The following is an 18,638-nucleotide window of genomic DNA, read 5'->3' on the forward strand; positions in this document are numbered from 1 at the left end:
GCCCTCTTTCATCACCCACTGCCATCACCCTCATCCTTATCTGTCACAGCCCTCTTTCATTACCCTCTGCCATCACCCTCACCCTTATCTGTCACAGCCCTCTTTCATCACCCACTGCCATCACCCTCATCCTTATCTGTCACAGCCCTCTTTCATCACCCACTGCCATCACCCTCACCCTTATCTGTCACAGCCCTCTTTCATCACCCACTGCCATCATCCTCATCCTCATCTGTCACAGCCCTCTATCATCACACCGACTGCCATCACCCTCACCCTTATCTGTCACATCCCTCTTTCATCACCCACTGCCATCACCCTCATCCTTATCTGTCACAGCCCTCTTTCATCACCCACTGCCATCACCCTCACCCTTATCTGTCACAGCCCTCTTTCATCACCCACTACCATCACCCTCATCCTTATCTGTCACAGCCCTCTTTCATCACCCACTGCCATCACCCTCATCCTTATCTGTCACAGCCCTCTTTCATCACCCACTGCCATCACCATCATCCTCATCTGTCACAGCCCTCTTTCTTCACACTTACTGCCATCACCCTCATCCTTATCTGTCACAGCCCTCTTTCATCACACCCACTGCCATCAAACTCATCCTTATCTGTCACAGCCCTCTTTCAACACACCCACTGCCATCACCCTCATCCTTATCTGTCACAGCCCTCTTCCATCACCCACTGCCATCACCCTCATCCTTATCTGTCACAGCCCTCTTTCTTCACACTCACTGCCATCACCCTCATCCTTATCTGTCACAGCCCTCTTTCATCACCCACTGCCATCAAACTCATCCTTATCTGTCACAGCCCTCTTTCAACACACCCACTGCCATCACCCTCATCCTTATCTGTCACAGCCCTCTTCCATCACCCACTGCCATCACCCTCATCCTTATCTGTCACAGCCCTCTTTCTTCACACTCACTGCCATCACCCGCATCCTTATCTGTCACAGCCCTCTTTCATCACCCACTGCCATCACCCTCATCCTTATCTGTCACAGCCCTCTTTCATTACCCTCTGCCATCACCCTCACCCTTATCTGTCACAGCCCTCTTTCATTACCCTCTGCCATCACCCTCACCCTTATCTGTCACAGCCCCTCTTTCATTACCCACTGCCATCACCCTCATCCTTATCTGTCACAGCCCTCTTTCATTACCCTCTGCCATCACCCTCACCCTTATCTGTCACAGCCCCTCTTTCATTACCCACTGCCATCACCCTCATCCTTATCTGTCACAGCCCCTCTTTCATTACCCACTGCCATCACCCTCATCCTTATCTGTCACAGCCCTCTTTCATTACCCTCTGCCATCACCCTCACCCTTATCTGTCACAGCCCTCTTTCATCACCCACTGCCATCACCCTCATCCTTATCGGTCACAGCCCTCTTTCATTACCCTCTGCCATCACCCTCACCCTTATCTGTCACAGCCCTCTTTCATCACCCACTGCCATCACCCTCATCCTTATCTGTCACAGCCCTCTTTCATCACCCACTGCCATCACCCTCACCCTTATCTGCCACAGCCCTCTTTCATCACCCACTGCCATCATCCTCATCCTCATCTGTCACAGCCCTCTTTCATCACCCACTACCATCACCCTCATCCTTATCTGTCACAGCCCTCTTTCATCACCCACTGCCATCACCCTCATCCTTATCTGTCACAGCCCTCTTTCATCACCCACTGCCATCACCATCATCCTCATCTGTCACAGCCCTCTTTCTTCACACTCACTGCCATCACCCTCATCCTTATCTGTCACAGCCCTCTTTCATCACACCCACTGCCATCAAACTCATCCTTATCTGTCACAGCCCTCTTTCAACACACCCACTGCCATCACCCTCATCCTTATCTGTCACAGCCCTCTTCCATCACCCACTGCCATCACCCTCATCCTTATCTGTCACAGCCCTCTTTCATCACACCCACTGCCATCACCCTCATCCTTATCTGTCACAGCCCTCTTTCATCACCCACTGCCATCACCCTCATCCTTATCTGTCACATCCCTCTTTCATCACCCACTGCCATCACCCTCATCCTTATCTGTCACAGCCCTATTTCATCACCCACTACCATCACCCTCATCCTTATCTGTCACATCCCTCTTTCATCACCCACTGCCATCACCCTCATACTTATCTGTCACAGCCCTCTTTCATCACCCACTGCCATGACTCTCATCCTTATATGTCACAGCCCTCTTTCATCACCCGCTGCCATCACCGTCATCCTTATCTGTCACAGCCCTCTTTCATCACACCCACTGCCATCACCCTCATCCTTATCTGTCACAGCCTTCGTTCATCACCCACTACCATCACCCTCATCCTGATCTGTCACAGCCCTCTTTCATCACCCACTGCCTTCACCCTCATCCTGATCTGTCACAGCCCTCTTTCATCACCCACTGCCATCACCCTCATCCTTATCTGTCACAGCCCTCTTTCATCACACCCACTGCCATCACCCTCATACTTATCTGTCACAGCCCTCTTTCATCACCCTCTGCCATCACCCTCATCCTTATCTGTCACAGCCCTCTTTCATCACCCACTGCCATCACCCTCATACTTATCTGTCACAGCCCTCTTTCATCACCCACTGCCATCACCCGCATCCTTATCTGTCACATCCCTCTTTCATCACACCCACTGCCATCACCCTCATCCTTATCTGTCACAGCCCTCTTACATCACCCACTGCCATCACCCTCATCCTTATCTGTCACAGCCCTCTTTCATCCCCCACTGCCATCACCCTCATCCTTATCTGTCACAGCCCTCTTTCATCACCCACTGCCATCACCCTCATCCTTATCTGTCACATCCCTCTTTCATCACCCACTGCCATCACCCGTGTCCTTATCCGTCATAAAAATAGAGGAAAGTCAATATTGCATTTAAAGCAAATTTGGATAAAAGGGCTCTGAGGTGCTGCAGACACAAAATGTTGCATGTTCAGGATGTGGCTGTTCTTGTATTTTAATATGGATGACAGTGTCCTGGAAACTGCATTGTCAATATGTGTGGCGGGTGCACATGATCTGGAATTATGTGGCCTGGTATGTCTAATCTGAACATGTGTTGGCAGGGCCCATCAAACTCTATGTGTGGCTGGAGCTTAAAATCCATACATTGTGCTTAAAATCTGTACGACGGTGGCCTGGTACACATATTCTGGAATCATTTCACCCGGTACTTACTATCTGTACATATGTTCCAGGTACTTGTATTTTGAATGTGTGGCTGATACTTTTAATTTGGATATCTGTGGCCCAAACGTGTAATCAAGATAGTGTGATTGGTACTTTACCTATAAACATGTTGGTAGGACGATTTGCATATGTGTGGATGATCATGTAATGATTATCATTATATGAACAACTTGACTTTGCACATCTACGTTTCTCACCTGTGTACTTTGCTCTCTGCAGGGGAAGCTCCGGGACTGGCAGCGTCCTCTGGGGAAAGAGATGACATACTTTCTAGAGTCTAAAGTCAAGGAAGAAAAACAATATGACACCCTGAGGGTGAGTGGCCGCTGTGAGTCCTGTGCATTTGAGCATTGTGTATGTTCAGGTCTCTGCTAGTGCCGGTCTAGGTAAGTGATGTAGAGAAGCCAATGGTTCACCCTTCAGGCTGGGTCTTGCTTCCACCAGGTAAATATACTGGCTGCAGAGTCACTGTTCTGGGGCCCAGCGATGCTGATCTTTCCAGGGATATTTGTGAAAGAAGCAGTGGCAATAATTACTCTTCCAGCCTCTAGGTAGCAGTCACAAACTATCATGGTCTATTTCAGAGTATGTATGTACAGATCTTAGCCATCTGAGGAATCCTGGTTACTTTCCTTTCCTCTGCTAAGTAATGTGCTTAATATCAGAGGGTCACCGTGTCTGATCTGAGGTTGTAACCTGAAGCAAAAGTGTGGTGAAACTGTTCACATTCCTCGGCTGCATAAGGAGGGGCTCCTTCTTTTGCAGAGGGGAGGTTGGGGGGTTGCGGCAGCACATCCTTTCCCAGATCAGAGATCAAGGCTTGTGGGGCCAGGATCAAAACAGGCACTCATGGGCAAGCAGGTGGGTTTCCCAACCTGTTCATAGAAGTGAGCATCTGAGGCAGAGCACATGGGCAGGCATGGGGCAAAACAGATAGCCAGGAGCCCTGGGGATTTCACTTCCAGAGCAGACTGGGCGCCTGCACAGCCAACTAACTGGGGAAGGCCAGGCATGCCTGGGATGTACCTCTGCAGTAGGAGTGCGGGATCCTGGTGCAGGATTGGGGTCTGACCTTGGGAGGATGAAGGGAGTGGAGTTCCATGTGACAGCCCCAGCCACACCCTGGGAGAGCACCAGGCCATAGATCATCCAGGTGACCCTCAGACAGGCATAGAACCAGGTGGAACATGGGGCCACAAGGCACATTTGAAGTGATGATGATCAATGTGTCCTGCAATGCACACTATCCCACAGCGATATGCATTCTTCGTCAGCGTGGGTGTCGAGTGATCCCCTGCGAAGAGTCACTGGCAACTTTTTCAATCTTCGCTCCACTGTGGTTGCACAAGAGGAGGGATAAAATCAGTTCTTCCACAAGGCAAAATAGTTGTACACCCCATCAAGCTACCTTTCTGGAAGTTAGCCTTTGCGATTTAAGGATGCTTTCAGGTCCTAGGCCCAAGAGACCCAGCCTGCCACTGATGTGGGCTGGTAAGTGAGTGATAAGCAGGTCCACTAGTGGTCATCCCAGACTCTTGGTTAGACCATACAAGCCTTAAAACTCCAGCCCAGTCACACAGAATTGAGCAACCAGGTACCTACACATCAGCTATCAGTGATTGGGCCAGATAGAGACATGGCTCGATCCTGGTATGTTGAGAGTCCATGGCTTAGGTGGCAGCCCCAAGGAAGGCTGGCAGGCTGAGAACCCTCAAGCCCTGGTGGGAGGAATCGAGGGGATATGCGCCATGCTAAGACTTATTTTTGGGGGCACTCTGCAATTGTGGAAAATGACCATTGTTACTGGCATTGTTCTTTGAATATAATAAATTGTTTGGCATTGATCCTGAAAAGCTTTTAACTTCTTGTGCATTTACATTTTTTGTTTGCCTTGACTATTTTGCACATCAGTGGTACCCGTAAGTAAGTGAATCTGCCATCTTGCTAATACAGTGTCAGTTAAGATGCTATAAAAACAGCGGGCGGGAGAGCCCTTGGAGCGGGCTCGCCACAGGCGTGCCAATGGCAAGCCCATCTGTGCTCGTCCGCGCTCCAACCGCGCTCAGCACCAGCCGTGCTGTCTGTGTAACCTTAACTCAGCAGGAAAAGACGATTTACAGTTGCAATGAACTCCTACGCATTGGTAAGCACCCCACATCACACCCCATGGCTGATATTATTGATTTTAAAAGCTATGGTGCTAACACAATGCCCACACATATACTGGAATGTGGTCTGCCGAACGTCATATCCTTACTAAAACATGCTGAGGAGATCAATTTAATGCTTGAAATCAGGGGTTTGATGCCATATTTATTACTGAGATATGAACTACAGGGGAATCTGCCTTTGACCTCGATAGAACCTGCCCAGATGAATTCAAAGGCTTTCAAAAACCCCGAACTACTAGGAAAGAGGGTGGATTAGGCATTCTTTACAGGGTTAATGGGAACATGTCTGCCTTTTCCCTAGACGAAGTAGACAAAATTAAATTACTTGGATTCCATTTGAAGGGTCACAAGGGGAAAACGGCTGCAGCAGTTTTCATGTTATAGACCACCTAATACTTCTAGCTCCTCCCTCCCTACCCCTTCTGGATACCATTACTAATATGACGCTAACAAACCAACCTTTTTTTGTTAGGTGACTTCAACCTCTGGGCAGAAGGAGATTCAGCCCCCGCTTGTAAGGAACTGGTGAACTCCTGGGAAAGCATTGGTCCCAGCAACAGGTACAATGCCCTACACACATAGGAAGCCTCAACCTCATTTTCTCACTGGAAGGTCTACTATCAGTTAGGGAAGATACCCCTCTGCGTTGGACTTATCACTCATTGATTACCTTTCATCTACATGTGGGCAAGAAGGGATTTTTTAAAAGACCAATTAAGCATTTGGTAGACACCAGAGCATGCACAAACTTTCTACTACTAAACCCAAACCCATTTTATATATTCCTTTAGACTCTATGGAAGAGAATTGTCAACGTTTCGAAAGTGAGATCCTAAAAACACTAGATGAACTGATACCTCTGACAACTCAAAAACCGTGTAAAAGTACATCTGCCCCCTTGTACAATGCAACTCTGATGGAGGCCAAACTAAACTGCTGGCACCTGGAAAGGAAATGGCAGCGCCATTACCTAAACGAAGATAAAATCTGCCTAAAAATGCTACGAAATGATTATTAAAAAAAGTTAGGAAAGTGAAAGCCAACTATTACTGTGAGCTAATTACTGCTGCCCACAATAAAGCAAAAAAGATTTTTGAAATACTCAATGATCCCACAAACCCTCTTCATTTTAAGCAAGAAAATACAATGTCACAACAATTATGTGACGGCTTGTCAGAGTTCTTTGAAAATAAAATTAAGATGATTCTAGAGGATATTGATAAATCTAATGAATTGGATATCTCTATTCTTAACACTAACAGTCCACCTCGACTTGCCATGCCACATCTATCGGACCCCCCACAGCGACTTTGTCTAGGCTGGATCCTATCTCAACAGAAGTATTTAAGTCATTGTACAGATCTATTCAGTCAGGATCACCTTTTGACCCCCTTTCCCTAAAACAATGGACAAGATGGGAAGATGAATTATCAGGACCCTTCTTACAACTTTGTAAATAATCCCTTGAAACTGAGGTGGTGCCAAAATGCTGGAGATGGGCTTTAGTTAAGCTGCTGTCGAAGAAAGCTTCGGCTGACCCTACAGTCTTGGCCAACTACAGACCAATGTCCCTTCTACCTTTCCCAATAAAAATATTAGAACAACATGTTTGTAAACTCATGTCCAATATCTGGAAGACCATTCATGGCTAGAAGACGAGCAATTTGGCTTCCGTCCTGGCCATGGAACAGCGACCACGTTGATCTCCGCCACGGACGAAATACGCAGGACGACAGATAGTGGACAACTGGTATTACTAGTCCTCCTTGACTTATCAGTTGCGTTTGACATGGTCAGCCACTGCGCTCTACTGACTAGACTATGGTGGGTGGGTGTCTGAGGCCGATGTTAAACTGGCTAAAGTCTTACCTAGCTGTCCGTTGCCAGGCTGTATGCATGCCCGGTTTCTCTCTAAACTCAGAACAACTCAAAGTGGTGTTCCTCAGGGCTCTTCCCATAGTCCAATTCTGTTCACTATCTACATCAAACCACTAATCTCCCTTATTAAGTTCCACAAGATTAAGCTTATTAATTGTGCAGATGACTTCCAAATGATTCTATCATTAAATAAAATTCAAGCTATCTCGTATTGCAAATTTGAAGCCTATATTTTAGACATATTTACTTGGATGAATGCAAACTCCCTTAAGATGAATAGAAGCAAGACAGAGCTCCTCTGCTGCCCCTCTATTTTAGCCCAATATCCAGACCTCCCAATCTTTGGCCTCTACCCACAGAGACACCGCTTGGCAACTCAACTGTGGTCCGGAACCTGGGAGTAATGCTAGACGAGGGCCTTTCTATGGAAAAGCATGTAAATGGAGTTACAGGGACTGCTTCAACATGATTCGCGATCGCAGTAAACTGTACCCAATGTGAACTGTCCAAGCCAGATCCCTGATTTCCAGAGGCGTCATATTAAGTAGTCTGGACTACTGTAACACCCTCCTTATAGGTGCCCAAGCTATTTATTATAGAAACTGGAATGCATTCAGATAGTAACAGTGGCGCTGGACTCCCACCTCCAATTTGTATTGCTGCCTTCTGTTTGTTGCTGAGTTTCTGCTTGGTTTTGCACTTCACATCATTCCAGCGCCTCGTGACCTCTTCCATTGTCCTCCTCAGCACTCCGACTGCATTCACTTTGTCCACAATGCACTGCCATATTCCATTTTTTATTGGCTATAACACAGTGGATGTGACAAACAGTAGTTGATGGTGTTCTATCACCTCCGTTATCAGGATCCTGTTTTCCTGCGGACTGAACCGCGACTTCCTCTTCTTCTTCTCCTTGCCCTTCCCTGACCCCGAGGTCCCAGGCTGGTCCTCGGTATGGCTAGTGGGTTTCTGGTTGTCCTCTGTACTTGCTCCGGCTACCTCCATTGTGCTTTGCAGCTGTTTTTTTTTTTCCCTCTACTTTTATAGTGATTTTTCCCACTTGACGTGTGTGATTTGCAGGCATGGTAAAGATTATTGCTGATTTTTTTTCGCGGGTGGGCCCATTGCAACTTTTTTCACGTTGGGGTTTAGATTTTTATCGCCGTCCCAGCGACTTTATCACAGACATTTGACGCGTTATCTGGAAACTATCGCATGTTACAGCCATGTTGTGAATAGGACGTTAATACAGTTATTTTCCTGCGATAGCCGGCGATATGAAACATTGTGCTAACCGATTTTGGCGATGATTATCACATTTTCTTGATAATATCCCCCTCAGTGTTGAAATGGCAATTGCAATAGACTGTAAGGTTTTTCCTTTATTAATTCTCGAGGAAGACCCCTTTGTACGGATCAAGGTCACCTACGTATTGCTGGGGTTGAAACGTCGACATTGTAATGCTTTCATGCCAGTATGGTCAACTGTGCTATTTAGCACACACAATGGCAAATCATTTGTTCATACTCAACTGTTATGCTAGACAAGCCTTTCATTTGTAAATAGTATTGCTGATGTATGTATTGTCACTACCTTTCCTCTCCCCTCACTTTACACACATAATTCCATTTTCCCTTCTTTCCATAAGGGGCACTTTTGTTGTGCATAGTTTCCAGATGTTTGTTGGATTTTGAACATTTCAAGGATGTTCAATATGAATAAATAATATTGAGCAGAAGTTTACTGTGCAAGTAATTTATTGCATGTTGGTGCACAAATATTTGTGTGTTTTAAAGTTGTTCTACTGGGACCGCTTTGTCCTTTTGTACAATGATGTCTGGACAGTCAAGGTCTGAAACATACATTTTGATGCCAAAGTGGACCTGGTAAGGGGTCTGGCCACCCAGAGATCATTAAGGGAGACCATTAAGTGCTCTTTGTCCTCCATATAGGTGGTAAATTGAGCTACTTCCGGAACCTAATTCCCTAGTTTTAAAGAATTGCTCTAAGTCACGGTTAATCCTCTCTGTTAGAAATGAGGTTTCTGGTTGGCTTAGGCTTGCGCCAAAGTCAGGCAGAAACCACCACTAGTCAGGGCAAGAGAGTCACATGCCAAAGATAACCCCTGCTCACCTCTACACACAGGGTTGCCATAGAATCCCTATATGCTTTCGAAAGCAAGGGCGAAAGCAGGGCCCAGGTTCAAGTGGAATGTAGTGCATGCATAAGCCCTAATAAACGCCAGGATTTGTATAGTGCGGCAAGTCACCCGGTCTCAAGGTGCTGAATTGTAGGCACAGGGAGATTAAGTGGTATGCCCCAAATCACAGGATGTTGATGCTGAGACTAGATCCTGGTTCCCTCCGGCTCTGAAGTTGGCAGCTCAGGCCATTACGTCACATCTTCTCCCTATTAATTATTAAAGACTTATAAATCTTTAATAATTTTGTCCATTTGAATGCACCATTTGAATTAAGAGTACCCAAATGGTCCAGATAAATGCAACTGAAAGGTCTGTTGGAAGTCAACAGGTATGTCTGCGATAGGTCTGTTTGAGTGTAAGCAGTGCACAGCTCAGAGAGGTCTGTGTGTATAGGCAGTGCACAACCAAGTGAGTAGAGGGCTTTGTGGCTGTAGGCAGTGCATGTCTCAGGGTGTCTATGTAAGTTTGAGCAGTGCACAGCTTAGTGGGGTCTGTGTGGGTAGGCCTTGCACCGCTCAGTTGTGGGCTATGTGTGTGGGTAGTGCATAGCTTATTAGAGGTAACTGTGGGTGAGCAGTGTACAGCTTAGTGGGCCTATATTGGTTGGCTGTGCACAGCTCAGTAGAGCGCTGTGTGGGTGTGCAGTACATAGTTCAGTGTGGGCTGTGTAATGCACAGCTCACTGCTGTTCTGTGTGGGTGGGCACCACACAGTTCAATAGGCTGTATGACGGGGGCATTGCACAGCTTATTGGGGGCAATGTGGGCAGGAATTGCATAGTTCAGTGGGGACCCATCTGCAGTTAGGCTGGTGAACTGTCTTCTGCAACTCTGCACTCTAGTCACCTGTGAGGTCTTCATCTATTTATTCTTTTTGTCAGCTCATCTGCGGAGTAATCCCTTTTCATACACTGTTATGGAGCAACAAACACAACAGAAGGATGTGTTTGGCAAATGCTGGCTGTGATTTACATAGCACAATAATCAGTGAGCACCCCAGTACTTCAGGAGTACTGGGGTACTCAGGCATCACTGGTCTCAGATCGAGTGATTCACAGCCTTTTATTTGGTGTCCTGGGGCTTATAGTTCCCATTTGATCCAAAAATAAGCACCAAGTATACCTCTTAAGCACTTGACCCTCAGTGTAACATGGTCAAGCAGCCCGAGGTTTATTCAGGCAGGTGGTGTGAGGTTAGAAGCTCAGAAGTAACACACATTCAACAAGGATTAATAAATCACTGTCCAGGCAGCACTTTATTCCTATAACCACCACTAAAAATACTCTATACGTTTAATAGTATGGTATTCAGTGGTACTAGAGGGGAACAATACTCACAGTAATATAGGGGACAGTCTCCAGTGGTGTTAGGATGAAAGTGTCCCCTGTGTGGTAGACTTGTGCAATCCCCTGCCTGAGTACCCAACTGTGTATACATCTTATCTCCTGATTTTTATTTTGGCACTTGTATCAGTCTAATCTAAGCATGTGCACAGGGCGCTAGGGTTATCCCTGACAATGATAGTTCCTAGACCTCTTCTGAGATCTGGAGAGGCACACCAAATGTGCCGTCATTGCTGGCAGTGCACTACTGCCCCTGTAATGGGTAGATTGCTTAAAGCAGGTATTACACCTTGCCATGATAAAGAGAAATCAATGTGACCAGAACACTTTGTCTGCATCACTCAGGTTGATGTCTTCTGGCTCTCCTATGTAAATTTTGAATTCTGTCTTTATGCCACCTCCCTTGTGAAAAAATCCTGGATGTGTATTAGGCATTTGTGAGTATAGCACGTTTGTGGTATGTGAGTGAGCCAGAGTAATGGAGGACTGTTGGATCCATTTTGGATAACCCCTGGACAGGTCTAGAACAAAATGGAGGGTGATCACTATGCTCTGAGATTATTGAAGTGTGTTGTCTGCAACCCTGTAACTGGAGGGGGATGAACCAGACACCGAAGTGAGGGGGTTAAAGAAAAGGGTGCCAAAGTCAATGTGAATAATGGTACATTCATGCATCATAACAAAATTGCATCTCTATTATCAAATTCACCCATCATGAATTCTTCGTCAACTCCAATTCAGAAATTCTTGGCCAGGCAGGCTCTGAGACCTAGGCCTTAGGCTACTGATTGACAGGTCATTGGTGGGGTGGCACGTAGGTGGCAGATTAACACCCGAACCGGAAACTCAGATCAATCCCTCAGATATGTACAGCGACACCACAATGGTCCAGGGAGATTACCCCTAATAAAGCACACATGGCTGAAGGGGTGCGTGCATTCTCAAACAACATGAAGTCAGATGACACAAGAAGTTAGAAAGATAAGCCAACCAATGCACAGCACACACAGTGCACGCTGCAATCAAGTGCCCCTCATGCCAGACATCTGGACACATTACCTACTGGTCCCATTGTGTCCACGCAAGGTCAAAGCCCATTTTCATTGGTTATCAGGGGGCCTTATTTATGATTCCACTGACAAACAATAAACAAACAGTGGTTCTGCTACTTTCAATACTAGAAAAAGGCAGTTTACTTTCAAATCTGGGCCCCTATATTGGCCTGTTCCTTCAATGAAAAATACAAACCAATTACAATGAATTCATAGAGAGTTCTCCTTCTGAAAAATGATTATGTATAATAGTGTATCCACACACATAGTATAAACACAATACAAATAATAACAAAATAAATCACATCACATAGCAAACATGGGCAAGTGTGAACATTACATGAATATGCACATCACAACACATTACAATATATGCATGAATAAATGATAATATACAACATCTAATTAATCAAAGAACAGATCCTATTCTCAAATGTGAATCATATGTCAAAACTTCAGAATTGAATTGTACTGTCACTCATTTGACATTGATTGGCATGTTTTGTTAAACACGTCGACGTTTCGACCCCTCTTTGTGTCGCATACACTTGATTTGTCAATCTGGGGTCTTCGTCAGGACTACATAAAAATGTGTGCAACCTATATAAAAAAGAACCAAAACAGATCTATGTTAAATAAAGGGGATTCCCATTAACCCGGGAGAGCTCTCTTCTATATTACATTGCAGAATCAATGCTCACAAATTTAATTCGATGTGGCGTCTACAGTAATCAATAAATCAAATGCTGGTTCCTATTAAGGGAATCCAACTCCTTCACCTTATGCATCAGAAAATATAAGAGCAGACATAGTAGCCTAGTTAGACACATGTCATGCTCTTCCTTAGCACATCAAGGAGAGTATACAAAAACTCACCTTTTCCGTACTTGTGTCACCAATCCAATTTAACAAACAGCGACAAGATCAGGCCATTGAACTCCTTACTGCAGCGTATTAATCACTAGCTGTGAAGGGATCAACAAACGTCCATTTTAGCTACTATCAAAATCCAAATAACTCTTCAATACCCAAAACGGAATTGTTTAACCGTCATGACATACCTCTCGTGCTTGTCAAAGTATCAGAGTCTCAATACCATCTGTATTTTCTTATATGACCCTCCTGGGTATACCGCAGTTAGTCAATGAAGTATTTGGATTACTATAAGGAAAACCAAGGTAAAAGAATTTGATATTTAACCTTTGTTTTCTACTATCCTTACATAAACAAGCAAATGATGTGCTTCTAGATATAAAATATCTTACCTATATAAATGTGGATAAATCCCACTCTCTTTCCGTGGCGTAAGACCAAACACGTCGGCTTGGGGCACAAAAGCTGCCACCTCAATTCAAGTCAGATGTATTATTCCTCTACTGAAACCGCAAAACACCTGTAAGGTCGATCTGGGGCGCAAACGCTGCTGTCTCAAGCTGATTAGCAAAATGACAAACCTCCCATTAGGCTATGATCTATTTAAAAACGTGCTGTCAATACTGTTTCAAACTACACACATTACGACGATTTTTACCTTCACCAAATCCCCGTCATCTTGCACGCCGGCATCAGTGCATGTACGCAACAGTTAACTTCCTACTTTCTGCTACCCGACTCTAGAGACGTAAATGACTTCCAAAAACACGTCGTCGTCATGGTAACAAGTTAAAGTAACCACTCATGTATATATAACCTCCATCAAATACATTATTCTTGGGAAGGAAATTATAATGATGGAAGATATTATACCCCCATCATATTCGAATTCATTTGTACTGCAAATTCTTTATTAGATCTGACAGATGCCTTAAACTCGACGCTAGATGACTTAAATGACGTTTACCACCACGTCGTCGTCATGGAGACGAGTTGGAAATAAACATTCATATATCTACCCTCAAACGATTAGAGCTGCGGGAATAATACTGAAAAAGGTGATAAAGTCTCATATCATGTTCTATTTCATTAGTCCTACATAGTTTTCACATCTGTCAGACGTCGATAGTATTATGTAGTCCAATCTCTATGCCATAGAGACCGGAACGGCAATATTACGTATGAATTACTATTCCATCAAAAACATCAATGAGCTAATCGCTGTATCTGAGGCCAAGCCCCCACAACGTTGCTCTGATTCTATACTTAGAGCCCTACCAAATCCCATAAAGCTTTATAGAAACTGCTTTCAAACCATGTCTATTTGAGAGACTTGGAAAAACATATTCATTATCAATACCTCAGTCAGATTCACTCAAAGCACAAGATGTAGAAGGCTAAACCGGGGCTGACGATTCAACTCTGATATTTGCCAATATCTCACATAAAACAATGCAAATAACATTATCATTATTTACCAGAGTACACAGTCTGGAATTTTTATCAACATATTAAGTGATTTTTTGACATCATTAATTATTTGTCATATGAAAATAATTCTCATAAAACAATTCTCCTTAGCTTGTTTACCTAATATTTGAACTTTATGTCACCACAAGTATATCACATTTGCAAAGGAACAAATCACAAACAATTTCGTCCTAGTTCAAGGTGGTCAAATGACCGCCACCGCATCATAATCTTACAATTTTCAGTTTAAAAATATTCATATTACATTTATCCAAGTGCAACAGATAATAAACTTATGTTTAACAGTGTTATCTGCCTAGAGATTTCCTCTTGTTCATTCAGTCCTACAGATACCGAGTCTAAAAGATGTATCCATTTACATTCTTGGAGGCTCAATACTGAAGTTACCGAACCACCCCTAGCATTGAGTATGATTTTCTCTAGAACCCACCATCTTAAACTGTCATATGGGTGGTTCTTTTCTCCAAAATGATCAACCAAAGGGGCCCCTTGTGTTTTGCGTCGAATCATTGAGCAATGTTGTAATATTCGGACCTTTATTTTTTGTTTTGTTTGCCCCACATATACCTTCTCACATGGGCACTTGATGATATATATAACATCAGTTGAATTACAATTTGTATGATGTTTCAGAGTATACCTTCTTTGTTGATACATAAATTCTTTCTGTTCGATCGCCAGCTCAAAAGCCTTGCATCTACTACACTTGTAGTGACCTTGCAGAGGAGGTAGCATCAATTGTGCCCGTAGATCAGGTTGAGTGGGAGCCTTAAGAAATGAGCTGACAACTTGATCCTTTATATTACAGCCCCTTTTAAAAGCAAACAATGGAGGATCATTAGTTCCCAAATCATTTGTTATTAAGGGCCAATTCTTTTTAACGATCTTTTCAATCTCATTACTCCTGTCACTAAAAGTAGTGACACAAACAACCCTTTCACTTTTTATACTTTTATTGGAATTCACCTCCAACAGTGTCTCCCTGTGGCAATACCACGCTCTTTTTCTTGATCTCTTAAGGAGACCCCTAGGGTATCCCCGTTCTTTTAATCTCTCAATCAGGTCATCTGATTCGCAAATGAAATCTACTCTATGGGAACAATTCCTCCGCAACCTGAGAAACTGCCCATAGGGAAGATTGTCTCTCAGGTTGCGTGGATGATGACTCGCATAACCCAACGGAGTGTTCCGTTCTAAGGGTTTTCTATACAGTGGAGAAGTGTGGCTCAATGGTTAGAGCGGCAGACCCTGATCCAGAGGTCTAGCCCGGGACCAGGTTTCAATTCCCGCCTCGGCGGGTCTTGGACTCAATTTCCTCGGACCTGATATTTCTCGCTTCGGTGCCTATTCCAATCATGGAGTCCCACTCTGCAACTCTGGGCAATAGCTTGCTTAATCTCCACAACGGCCCCCACAACGCTAAGGATGCCTGGCCTCCACCTTGGGGGTGCCCAGGAGTGGACACCTCACAGGGAAAGCCAGGATGGGTTCCACAGCGGTATTCGTACAAGCGCCTTGAGACCCTTGCGGGTGAGTAGCGCGCTATACAAGTATCAATTTACATTACATTACATTACATTACATTACATACAGTGTAGTATAGAGTTTCCCTTCCTCATGTTTAATTGTTAGATCCAGAAAATCAATGTGATCCAGACTGCATGTCATTGTAAACTTTATATCTGAAGATCTTTCATTAAGCCAGATACAGAATCTCTCAACAGTTGAAGAGTCACCTTTCCAGACCATGATGACATCATCGATATACCGCTTCCACAGCACAATATTGGCTGTGAAAGGGTTATCGATACCATAGATGAATCTGGCTTCATATTCAACCATGAAGATGTGGTAAATAAAATATTACCCTGGCATAATTTCTAGGCATTAACAATTAGCATGTATCAAATGAGAGGCAGAGAGTCCGTGGTGTCCAAGTTAAAAGGGCTTTATTCCAATAACTCGAGTTAAGGGAGAATCTGTTCCATCACCACTGAGGTTCAGGAAGGGTCTTCTAACATTATTTGTAGAGTACATACATTTATACATTTATTCTTGTACATAGGGAGGAGCGCTCCAGGCAGAGCAAGAAAGAAAGAGATAAGAGCATGTGGGCGTGCATGAGGGAGTACACTTGATGAGTCATAGGAAGGTGATAGGTAGGTGTCATAGGTGGGTGGTACACAGAAGAGGAGTTACATGGCAGGCTGGAACTTTGCCCTACTTGTGCACGCAATTTGATCATGACGTGCAATTGACGTGTAACTGGGAGGAGAGCTGACTTTCAGTCTAGTAGAGAGATCTTTAGTGTCAAGGCGACCAGCACGTCTGGTACTAACTGATATCTTAAGTCAGGGGATGTATTATCTGAAGCAAAGGTTGCTCATCACTAAGAATCAGAAAAAGCATATATTTCTTCGTTCATTACATGGGGGCTGTGAGCTTTCAACAGATGCAAGTACTGTAATTTCATTTAAACAGAGACAGAAAAGCTGGGCCCTATCTCAGCAGACGGGTTCTGTTTACCTTTTTCACCGGGCATGCAGATAACTGTTAAGCAAAATATACTGTCTTGGCAACCCTTGCTCGGCTGAGCTAGAAGTATGCGAGGTCAGAGATACGTAACTGCAGCTTTCAGTGTGTCAGGAGTCATGAAAACCCTAATTCAGAAAGTGGCTCAGACTGAACCACAAAAAGGGTTCATTACGATATTTATTTAAAAGTGCACAATGCAAATACATGGGCCTTCATGTTAGCTTAACGTTTGGGAAACTTGATGACAGGCACCTTAATGCAGGACGTGATTGCAGAGGCCTTGTGATTCAGGCCACTAAGAGAAATATGCATGGGTGACATGCACATACATGTAACATAGGGTACACGTAGGGGGCATCTTGGTCAGGCAAAATTTCATTTTCCTCATTCCCTCCTTGTCCTTCCCTACTTCGTCCTTAACCCTTTGTATACTTGGATGTGGAACACATGCAGTTGCACACAGGCCGCAAATGGCCGGGCCACACTGCAGACAGAGACAGCAACCAAATATCATAAGTAGGATCATTCCTAGGAAGGACAACACTTTCCATCCCCAAGCAGATATCACACCCCAGAGCCAACTGGACCAAGTCCATGTGCCTGGGTCTTGATGTATATCATGAGCAATCTTGTGGAGTCTTGTTATTGCTGCATACACAGATGGCGCGTTATTTGGGATGAAAATGCAACAACTAGATCTGATCACTCTACAAGCTCCGCCCCTATCCGCTAGGATGACATCAAGAACAAGGCGGTTCTGAAGAACGACAAGTCTCATAGCAGACTGTTCCTGGGTCAAGTTCGCCAGGGCAGATGCAGTCACATTCACTACTGCCTCAAGAGTCCTTGTTAACTTGCGTATCAGTTTACTGTTTTGGACGGGACCTATGAAGAAAAAGAATCCTTTGTTGAAATCTGTATATTGCTCCCAAGCTGTTTCAGTCTGATCAATCCCTGAGGCATCTGTCTCTCTCCTTACTCTAACATGTTCTAGTCGTGAATCTCTATGATAATGGGATGGGGCCAAGAATACAGGTGGCAATAAGAATGCTATATAACAAGTCCCACCCCAGTCTAAGGGCAGATGTACATAGGCTGTCTGACCGCAAATGAAATAGGTATGGCGTGATGTTTTGAAAGAAGAAAGTCCTTTATCATTAAACTCTACTACAACTTTACACTCGCTGTGTCCCATATGTACTGAGCCTTTCTTATTAACACATAAATCACCTTTTGCTGGTAGAACTGAAATAAACGGTGGACCTGTATTTTGCTTGGGCTGAACGTTTAACATTATAAAATTAACGGATGCATTTCCCTGCTCGTACTCTTCATTCTCTAGATCGGTTCCCTTCCTTTGGGGATATCCGTCTTTGTCTGGAAAACATGCTTCATTCATTACTTTATTCAGGTTTCCATATATCCAGCCACCTGGATAAGCTATGTACTTTCTATCTATTGAGGTCATTAAGGCAAACCATGCTCCACATGAACCATTGTGTGAGAACGGTAGAGGATAGAAGGGCAGAACTCCCTTCGTCTTTTGATAAGGAGGCAGTTGGCCACATACCCAGCAATCAGTCGCATTGCTGGTCTGGTGAGAATGGTGTAACATTCGAATAAAGGTATTGTTACGCAATGCAAGTCGATATGACAATTCATGAGGTGGCAGTTCACTAAATGTATGCTCTATGGTGCTGTTACTGGAAGAGTGTATATGTGAGGAAATAGGAAAGAAAACATGTAGTAATAAACTGACACAGATTATAACAATGCACAGAATAAAAAGAATGATCAAAGTAACTATACATCTACTGCATAATAGCTTGCAGTATTTAGC

The 18,638-nt window shown here is 44.3% G+C and overlaps 1 protein-coding gene and 1 pseudogene across 4 annotated transcripts in view; one reads left to right on the forward strand and one right to left on the reverse strand.

Moving 5' to 3' along the window:
* Positions 1-18,638, forward strand: part of LOC144826893 (GTPase IMAP family member 8-like) — a 258,208-nt gene that overhangs the window by 171,134 nt on the left and 68,436 nt on the right. For all 4 annotated transcript variants that reach the window (XM_078685353.1, XM_078685355.1, XM_078685354.1 and 1 more), the window contains one exon: positions 3,472-3,567. In XM_078685353.1, the coding sequence (XP_078541479.1) occupies positions 3,472-3,567 (96 nt within the window). The remainder of the gene's footprint in view (positions 1-3,471; positions 3,568-18,638) is intronic.
* Positions 4,407-4,558, reverse strand: LOC144829831 (5.8S ribosomal RNA; annotated as a pseudogene).

The sequence above is a fragment of the Lissotriton helveticus genome, chromosome 4_1 (genome assembly GCF_964261635.1).
Source record: "Lissotriton helveticus chromosome 4_1, aLisHel1.1, whole genome shotgun sequence".
In the NCBI taxonomy this organism is placed as follows: domain Eukaryota; kingdom Metazoa; phylum Chordata; class Amphibia; order Caudata; family Salamandridae; genus Lissotriton; species Lissotriton helveticus.